Source organism: Akebia trifoliata, chromosome 7, assembly GCF_017979445.1.
Source record: "Akebia trifoliata isolate Shusen 1 chromosome 7, ASM1797944v1, whole genome shotgun sequence".
NCBI classification, from domain to species: Eukaryota; Viridiplantae; Streptophyta; class Magnoliopsida; order Ranunculales; family Lardizabalaceae; genus Akebia; species Akebia trifoliata.
This window is the reverse complement of record NC_141381.1, coordinates 23748799-23759491: the sequence shown is the minus strand read 5'-3', so window position 1 is coordinate 23759491 and position 10693 is coordinate 23748799. Positions and strand designations below refer to the sequence as shown.

Here is a 10693-nt window from a genome sequence, read left to right as displayed (position 1 = left end):
ACCCTAAACAAGAAATACAATTAATATAAATAAAAAGTAATTAAAATTAATATAAGTAGTATAAATTATTTATATATTATTATATAACCTTGGGTTTGGGTTGAGCTGGGAGGCCTGAACCCTTAACCCAAATTAAGGTTGGGTTGAGTTATTCCAATTGGTTCAGACTCAACTCATGTTCTACATAACTTGTTTCGACTCGCCCATCAATCTGGTTGAGTTAGGGCCAGCCTGTGAAAGTTACACACCTAAATGATGAGCCCAAAATCAATGGGATCAATATCACTCATTTGGATAAGAGATGTAATAATTTATGAAAATTAAATGACACGTGACAACATCCTTCAAAAAAAAAAAAAAAAAGAAGAAGATGAAAATCACTTATTAGGCTGTGTTTGAAAGAAAATGTTCTAGAGGCAAAATAAAATTTCTCAAGAAAATTGATTTTTGACAGAACGATATACTCAAGAAAATCCAAAAGCAGGGTCAGTGTTTGATCACTAATGGGAAATTATTGGGCCTAATGCATACAAGATCTCCCCTATCTTCACTATCTCTGACATCTATGGATATTAGAGACAATAATTTATAATGATGAATGCACGCAGCTGACATGGCAAGGACACAAAACTGCTCATCTTTTTCTTATGAATCCCAATGAAAAAGATCTATGGTTTTGTGCCCTTGCCATGTCAGCCGTGTACCAAAATCATGTTTATTCATAACGACTCTTAATTTATAACTCTTACGTACATAAGTACAAACTTTGTTCTTTTTTACTCTCAACTTATGCATTTTCTATATGAACTACAAGGATTGAACCAACGGACTAGGCTAGATTACTCTTGCCAGATTCTATTGGTTTCAATCCTTTGGTTCACCCGCACTCACACATACAAAATTTGCACAGCGCAGAGAATACTTGCTAGGGGTGCAACTTGGTTTGATTTGGGGCCAGATTGGAACCAAATCCATGTAGGTCGGTTTCATGAAATAAGAATCAGAAAAACTGAATTGTTCTGAACCAAACCAAATCAGACTGAATTAAGGTCAGCTTGGTTTGGTTCGGTTCTATGATTGCCGATATCCTATAACCCTACGTGGAAGCATCATATTGTTAATAAAAATAAAATAAAATAAAATAAATAATGAACATGAAATTTCATATAGTAATTCATTAATCTATCCATAAAAAGTCCTTAAACCATTCATAAAATAGAGTCATTAATCTATGTCCTAACTCTTAAAACGTAGCAAGTCATTAAGGGTTTAGTTCTCGGTTTGGTTTGGTTTGGTTCGGTTCAATACAAGCCTTAAACCAAACCAAATTCAAATTGTTCAGTTCTCCATTTTCTTAACCCAGAACCAAACCACAACTTGTTCCAAACCGAGCCAAACCACTCCAAAACTTTCAGTTTGGCTCGTTCTCGGTTTGAATTGGATCAGGTTTCACCCAACAACTTGCTCATGCAAAGAACGAATAATTATTTTAAATATTTTCTTTTCTTTTCTTTTCATTTTAGAACAAAACCTTCAATAGAGAGGCTATGCCTCTATTTCTTCAGTGCCATGTCTCTTAAGTACATTTCATAACATAATCACTCGTTCACAACTATAGCTTTTAAGTAGCAATAGAGAGGATCTTATCGAATAAACTTCACTTCTTCACTCCATATACGTACCAAGGACGACGAACTTCAACCATATATGTATATATAAATATATATATGACAAGCTCCAGCTTCTACAGCTCCAACACCAGGTCTTCATTGCCATTTATTGTAGGAAAATAGAAAGAGGTCAGACTCGTACAACGAGAAATAATATTCCAAATAACTTTTTTTTTTCCTTAATTAACATTGGCATTCAGTTTCAATGCATTTCCTTAGCATTGAAATTTTCTAGGGTCCACCCAGGTCAAGAGTCAACTTGATTTGATGGTCATAGAGGCCATTTGAAATATTATCTTGGCCATCACCTTTGTATTCATATTTGGACTTACCTTAGTAACTTTTTTGTATAACATCCAAATTTATAAAAGAAAAATGCTTGAGTCATCTCAATTCACACTTTGCTGATGTGGAGGTGTGTAGGGAAGCATAGATTCTTTTCATCGAGATAGAGTGAAAGCATCTATGGTTGTGGTCGCACCTCCACATCAGCAAAATGTGAATTGAGTTCAATCTTGAGGTCACTCGAGCATGACTCTTAATAAAATTAGACTAATAATAAAATGACGAGCTGACCCATATGTGATTGATGTGGCAAGGGCACAAAATCATAGATCTTTTTCCTTGTGTATCCCGAAGAAAATATCTATGATTCTGTGCTTTGCCATGTCAACTGCGTACAAACCATGTGCATTTTAGCTCATACGTTTACCACTATTCATAAAATTATATATGAACCACAAATAAGAAAAACACTCATTAAACATTTATCTCTTGGAGTTTTCTTTAAGAATAAAACATAGAAGATCAAGAAATAAGAGGATAAAAGAAAACATAAAGATAATAGGGAGAGAAGAAAAAAAAAATCCTAAAGAAGACTAATTAGAAGAAGAAGAAGAATCGTAGAGAAGGGAAGAGGGAGAGAAAAGAGTAAGATATTAGGAGGAAGAGAGCTTGCAGGAGAGAGGAGAGAACCCTAAACCCTATGGACCCCACACAAAAAACAGGAAAAAAAAGGTTAGGGCTTGCAAGAGTTTGGGCTAAACAATTCCAACTCATTGAATCTGGGTCATGGTAGGGCTTTGGTCCTATCTAGCCCGTTACTATATTTATGTGGACTGTGATTAGATATCATGACGATTGGTGAGGTGATGAATGCATGTGGTAGGGTACGTGGCTGATGTGGTAAGGGCACAGAATCATAAATGTTTTTGATGTGTGGTTGTATGACCTTGCCACCTGTGTATGACCTTGCCACCTGTGTTCATTCTTCATGATTCTATAATGATATATGATATGGGTTTCATAAAAAAGTAAAATAATGATTTTTTAACTTAGAAAGTCTTCACTCAGTTGATGTGGCACGGACAAGAAATCATAGATCATATTCCTCGGGATACACAACAACATATATTTTATTAGGATGATAGTTGTGTGTCACGAGGAACAAGAGTGGAGACTTTCTAATTAGAAAATCAGCACTCAAAAAATGAAAAAGAAAGTAAATCATATTATTTACTGACTCCCCTACGTTGCATACTCAAAATACTCTCTTGATGTAACATGTGCAAGAACCATGGATCTTTTTGCCTTGAGATACACATAATATTTTGAGTATGCTGTGTGGGAGTCCGATTATCACGACTCTTTTCTAATCTCTAACACTTTTTACATATACGATAAGGATGAGACTTCTATTTTGATGCAAAACAATATCAAACAACTTTGAAAGTTAATAAAATTAATATTGCCAAGCCCTAACCTGTCCACATGAAAAAAGGGATAAATTTGATGCAATTGACCCTTTTAAAAAATTCGTGAAGAAAGAGGTAAATTTGAAGGACCTTGGCATCGAATGTACCGTTTTTATTTTTTTCACGTAGTGTAATTAATTTCAATCCCTCGGCATTTATTTAATTCTATAACTAAGTTGTTATAATAAAAAACAAATTAGTGTACCAAGTAGTTCTCAAAATATACCAATTCATGCATGCCACATGGAGATTTTTTATTTTTTATGGAGAGAAAAGTCAAATTGGATTTACAAATAAATTCCGAATTGACCAATTGCAAGAAACTAAGTGTATTGAGGGCTTCCCTAATGTGGTTATTTTACTAAACTAGGGATGTACTCAATACACAAGGGTGTCCCGCAATTGGTCAATTTGAATTTTGTTAAATCTTGGATTAACAACAAATTGCTCAAAACACATGTATGGCTGCCATTTATAGACTAGTTATACTCTCTATAATAAGTGGCCCTTGGATTATGTGGTCTGATTGGTGCACATATTTATCATTCCATGCTTTGGACCATAATGATCAATAAATTAGATGGTCAGGATCGATGCGATATTAATCAAGTGGAAGATAGATACTTACAGTCAGAATCTGTTTTGATCCAGCACTCCTTATTCTCATTGGAATCGGTGCAGCTAAGTGTGAAGGGTGGGTTGGAGTGGCCCTTGTAGCGTCCCAAACGATCCTTAGAGATGGATCTCTTAGGAATCATGATTATGTCTTCATCAGGAAACGTACGTTCTCTGTAGTAGTGGCCTCCATCATAAGCAGCATTGTTCTTGCTCTCGTTTTTGTGGGCTTTGTTTGACTTTTTTGGAGTTGTAGAGCTTTCAGGATGAACTTTTCGGTGGAACATTTGTAGAATCTGCATCACAAACATCAAAGAAAAGAAGATGAGTGGGCCTATATGGGCTTTGTTTTGATGGGGCCAACCAGTAGTTCATGAAGATTCGGATCTGGTCTGATCCGACAACTACGGGTCCGAATCAAAGATTTGGGTTTCAATACGGATCCAATCTGGTAAGAATCCAATTAGGTAACCTGTTGTATTGTTTGAAATATATAAATGATCTATATCTTTAATTTATATTCGCTTTAGTTATATGATATATAATACATTTAATTTATTAAATCGAATCTGATTCGATTAGGACTGATATGAAAATATGGATTTTTTTTGGATCGATCGAAATCTTGAATCTAGAACAATACATATCAAGTCTGATTGAATCTAGACTTAAAATGGCAGATCCGATTGGGTTTATAATCTGTCCAAGTATAATATAGTTCTTATGAAAAGGACTACCGATTGGATGGTTAGGATTTTTTCATTTGGATTTTGATTTATTATGACAGTTCTGATGTCTAGGATGGTTTGAAGATGTACAGTTGTGTATCCCGTGGAAAAGATCTATGGTTTTGTGTCTGTGCCACATCAGCCAAGTATTGACTGAGTGTAGACTTTCTTGTTAGAAAATCAGCACTTTTTCTTTTGTTGTTGTTGTTGTGGAAATTGTACTTTCTTGAACCTATTTGAAAGAGTTGTGATATCATACGTGATCTGTACATGATTGACATGGCAAGGGCACAAAGCCATAGATCTTTTTCTTTGGGATACACAAGGAAAAAGATTTGCAGTTCAGTGCCCTTACCACATCAGCCACGTACAGATTGTGTATGATTTACCGCGTGCATTCTACTTGAAAACAAACAAACATCAAAATAAAAATAACAGTTTGCTTTATTCACAATTGAACCGCAAGCTCTACACAACTAACTCTTATTTGAAAAATCTTTATTTGATCTCAATGAAAATAATTTTCTAAACATCTGAGATGGTGAAATGGACATTAGATCACAGCTTATTACTTTGATCCAACTTCAATCTTATTCAGAACTAACTTTTTTATTCATAGTATCAATTTCGTTTTATTATATATCTAGTTCGAGTATTTCATTAATTAAGATCTATTTAATGACAAGCTTGTTGCTTGTTAATTTATCGAATAGATTTTAATTCAAATATCTGTTTTACAATTATTATATATGAATTTTGGGTATTTCTTGAAAATATATCTAATGGAGAGCTTGTCACTTGAAAAATAAGCAAGGTAACGACAAATTTGTTGTTTGGTGATTTTTCAAGCAACAAGTTCACCACTATATAGATCTTCATGAAATACATACATGATAAGAGTGAAGTTGACTCTGGGATCACAAATTATGCTTTGATCTAACTTCAAAATCTTAATCAAAATTTTTTTTTTTAAAATCCGAGTGTCCATTTTGCTATTGTTATATATACATTTTAAGTATTTTGTGAAGATCTATCTAGTGATGAGTTCGTTGAAAATCAACAAGTACTAAACTTGAAGAAAATTATAGATTTTTCTACTCAAATTTCTATCATTTTCTATTCCCCAACAATTTGTCTTGCCTTGAGATATCATGATTTAGGTAAATAAAATCTTAAGTTTGAAGATCAGAAATTTTTTTCTCCAAAACTAATCATCTTCAACCTTAAGATACTTTCTACTTTAATCTTCAAACCTCAAGGAACGATAGGAATAGGAAACAATGGAAATTTGGGTAGAACAACCCATAGTTTTCTACAAATGATCGATTAAGGTCATGTTAAAAAATAATGTATTGAAGATAAATTTAAATAGCTTAAAAGGAATTGAAAAAGGTCTATTGTCAATTTTAAAACATAACTGTAACGCAATTACTAACATTATGTCTTTTCCTTATAATTTATTAATAAACTTTTAAAGGGAAAAAATAAAATAAAAATATGAACTCACCTTATTGAGTTTCGTATCGGCCGAAACAGAATCAGCAGCAGCAGTAGCAGTGTTAGTAGAAGTTCTTAGCATCCGTTTCTTCAAAGTCTTCTTCAAAGACTTCTCCCCATCTTTCTCCCCTCTCTTTCTCTCCATCTCTCTCTCCTTTCTCCTCCACCAACTTACTCCTCTGAAACAGCTCTCCAAGAGAAGTTCGATGCTCTTTCTTCGACACAGTTGTCGCTCCAGGTAACTCAATGGGTGACCCGAATAGATACCCTTGGAGCGGGCAAACAGCTGATCCGATCCCATTAGTTTCAGCTCCACTTAGCGTAATCGTGCTAACGTGACTCGTCCTTCCCGAAGAATCATTGCACCTATCTTTCTCAGCATCAGCACCAAGAACCTTCTCTAACTCTTCATTAATGAGCTTCAAATCACTCTCTGTTACGTCAGTTTCTTTCTCCGTAACATTATCGAGTGATGCAGGAAATGTCGGTGTTGCGGGTTCGGTTGAAACAGGATCCGAACCCAGTGTTCCAATTGCGAGTAGGCCATGAAAGAGCTCAGAAAATGCATCAGATGGTTCTTCTTCAAAGTATTCTTCGTCGGCTCTTATTGCTTCGAGACCAGCGAAGGATTTGCGAAGGAAACTATCTCTTGGGGTTTGTCTCGAAGGTGGTCTAGAGCCGTAGTTGGACTTCTGGTAGTATTGTTGTTCGTCGAGTGATGGCTGCCCTGTGAGACAATTGCAGGAGTTTCCTGTAAAATGTGCATTATAGCAACCAAAAAAAATGCGTGTTTTAGTAAAATTTTATTTTATTTTATTTTTTATAGAAAAATTAGAATTAAAGCCCTTAGTTGGGCTATTCCTTAGACCAGTCCTATATTCCCATTGGGCTTCTAATGGAACCAAGGTGGGCTCAGGTTATTTTTTTTTTTTGGATTCTACAAAAAGTTAAAATTCATGCATTATTTGAATTTTTTTTTAAACGTTTGATGTTAATGTTTTCAAGCCCATATTCTTCCTTTGCGGGCTGAAGATCAAGGCCCAAACACTTCTCAAATACGACCCATCCTTTCCAAACTAGTATTGGGCCGAGTCTCCTTGAAATCAAATTGAGATTAGTTGAATTGATCAAGTTTCAGTTGACTCGACCAGTTTTGAAACTATGCTATGCAGCACCAAGGCGTTCAAGCTTTCATTAAGAGCCGTCATTTCTATCAATTTTTTTTTTTTTAATTATATACATTTAGTTTAATACACCCGGTAGGACAAGCTTTTAAATTCATGATTGGGTGTTAAATATAAATTTACAATTGATTGAAGACAATAGTATATGTATAAGTAACGAAGAACAAGAATGGCGTAAAAGAAGAGAGAGGATACTTAGGAATGAAAAATGAGACTAATCTTAGAGAAAATCCCTATAGAGGTTTAATGATCTAAATTAATTATTTCCATTTTAAGTGATGCATGGGTCCTTATTTATAAGATTATGGGATGAAAATCTCGAGGGGACAATAAAGTTCTTAACTATTTATAACACTGGCACTTATTGAGAATTTTTTTTTTTTCCTATTTTCGAAAGATACATGCCGAGACTTAATGATAAATGATGAGTATGTTAACCTAGTCTTACAAATCATTAGTTTCTTGATATTTGGTGACCCACATTGATATCTTTATCGTTATCGTTATCGGATTGGATCCTAGGTATTGTAAGATTCTTGATTAGGATATCTTCCACAACCACCAAAACATATCCTTTATCTTGTCCCGGGATTGATCTTTTGATTTGACCATCCATTGCTCATATGGCCACTTGCTTCAAATAGTATGTCACCATTGAATGTCATCCTGAGTATTGAAAGGTGATGATTTTTTTTTTTTTTTTTTAAATGTATATTTTTTGTCAAAATATCCTTGTTAATTTTTATTATTATGGTAGTAGCTAGCATCATGGGCTCGAGGCACTCTATTATTTATAGGAAAATTCTAGCCTCCAATGAGGTACTGTGTCCATTATATGTTACCTCCCATTAGATATCAGCTGTACTTTGGATAGGAAAAAAAAAAAAATTGTGCTTGGCGGACTTAGTTTTTCACTGTATTTCACACTGTGCCACTGAGGAGGTGTGCACATAATTATAAATGCTTTTCACTCGTATCTCAAGGAAATACATCTATGGCCACCACATCGATGTAGTGTGAAACACAGGGAAAAACAAAGTCCCTGTTAGGATTTTCCAAATAAAAGAAGAAAAAAGATTCTATTGCCGCACCGACTTTTGTTAGTGCCACCCAATTCATTTGTAAATCTCCAATGAATTAGCACACATAAAACTTGGGACTTTTCCAATCTCAACTCACATTTTAAGTTCTCCAATAAACAAACGCATAATGTGAGGGAGGAAAAACAAAATTCCTAGAAATCAAATGGAAGTAGCTTAAATTTGCATAATCTAAATTGGACGTAAAATCTCAAGGTGACACTCAAACATAAAGAGTAAAGAACCTGACCAGGGAGTTGGCCTGGAGCCCCAAGGTGATCTCTCTCTCTCTTTCCATTATCACGTCTCCAATTTTATTGTCTTTCTTAATAATGACTATCCAACTTTATTATTTTATCTTTTTTATCTCTTTAATCTCAAAAATTATTTAATAATATCCCTTTAATTTTATTATTTAAAAAAAAAAAAATCTTTTTTATGATTTAATCCAAGGAGGATGCCTATCGTTTGCATGGGCAAACTCTATTCCAAATATAAAATATCATGAGTTTTTATAAAGATATAACAATGAGATAATGCGAAGTGACAATTGACCAACTCATCAATTTGATCACTTGTAAAAGATGAGGTAGAAAAACATGTATGGTATGATGGTATTACCTACCCTTTTATATTATAGATAGTAGTCTAACCTCATATGAGGGTTGAGACTCTTCAGCAAATATACCATTAAGATTTGAGAAAAAACATAAATTTCCTTGAGATCCCTATAAATCTCTTGAGAGTTAACATGTTTTCGAGGGTTCTATTTTCTTTAGAACCCTTAGGGATCCAGCCCATCTCAGCCATTACTGAACCTCAACCGTCATTTTAAAACTAATATTTTCTAGGGATGTCAATTGGGCCTTTTTGCCCAACCAAGCCCGACATAAAAATAAGGATAAGCCTGCCAAAGTCGGGTCGGGTTAAAATTTTCCAACTCAATAAATTCAAGCTGGGCAGTCTGACCTGCTATTATATTGTACATGTGTGTGTATATTATATAGTTAAATGTATGATTTCGTAACAAAATGTAATTAAAATTGCAAGTAAATTGTTTACACAATCAACAAACAAGAATTATTGTTTGAATTATATAAGTTGCTTTTAATTTTCTTAAACAATATTCTATTTTTAACATCGAATTTGACCTTTGTTTGGACAAAAAATATTGGATGGTCATTTTAAAATATTTATAAACTTGTTAAGTTCATTTTTAAGGTAATTTGCAGTGCATAATATTTCATCCAACGAAAAGGTATGTAATTTTTGTCAAAAATCAAATGGCTAATTTTATAAAATTTAAAAATATCGCCCGTGCTCAATCGGGAGACCTACTCTAGCATAGTTAGGGTTTAGGGCCAGTCTAAAGGACAGTCCATCTCTTTTAGGTTGGATTAGGGATAGTCCTAAATGATTTTCCACTGTAAAATCAGGGACCTTTTGGTCTCAATTTTTTATCCCATCTCATCCGTAAAAAAAAGCGTCGTTAGTGACTAGAAAATTTCCTCGAGATAATTTTCTCCGGTTCACATTAGCTAGTATGTCAACTAGGCTTCTTAAGGGATTCAATACATGAAAACTGGAAAATTTGACAGCCCAAGACTCACGAATTTTACAAACCAAATTTTGACAGTCCAAGGCCATTGAAAATTTTAATATTCCCCGATTCGATGGTTTAGAATTGTCAAATTTCTCCCATCCTCTATTTATTTGACGGTTTCGACCCATTGAAAAAAAAATTCTACAATGAAAATTTTGATGCTTTGGTCCATCAAATTTTATGAAATTCGACAGTCTTGGACCATCAAATATGGGTTTTTTTTTTCATGTAGTGATTGTATTTTGATTGCAATTTAAGTCCGATAGTCCAGTTTTTATGGGTCAGGGTTCGGATCATAGACCATTGGGATAATCATGATCATGTGTGGGAAATCTATGGTGTGAGCCCACCCATGGTATCTGGTTTGTTTGATTGCATTGCCATCAAACGGCTCAGGTTTAACTCGTAATCAACTATCTACTGCATATTAGCAGAATTAAGAACAAATTAAATAAATACTAGATGAGAAGGAGAAGGAGAAAGAGGATACCAATTGCCAAATCCTTCAGGGCTTCACCGCTATTTTGCCGAAACTTACGATGCATCCAACCAAGTAACTGCAT

At 34.3% G+C, this 10693-nt stretch overlaps 1 protein-coding gene across 1 annotated transcript; it reads right to left on the bottom strand.

Moving 5' to 3' along the window:
* Positions 1-1524: 1524 nt before the first annotated feature.
* Positions 1525-10693, bottom strand: LOC147398460 (protein LAZY 1-like). Its single transcript, XM_086448981.1, is given in 5 exon segments — positions 1525-1764; positions 4053-4335; positions 6275-6400; positions 6402-7015; positions 10621-10693. Coding segments are annotated over 5 exon segments (1116 nt in total). The 3' UTR covers positions 1525-1744.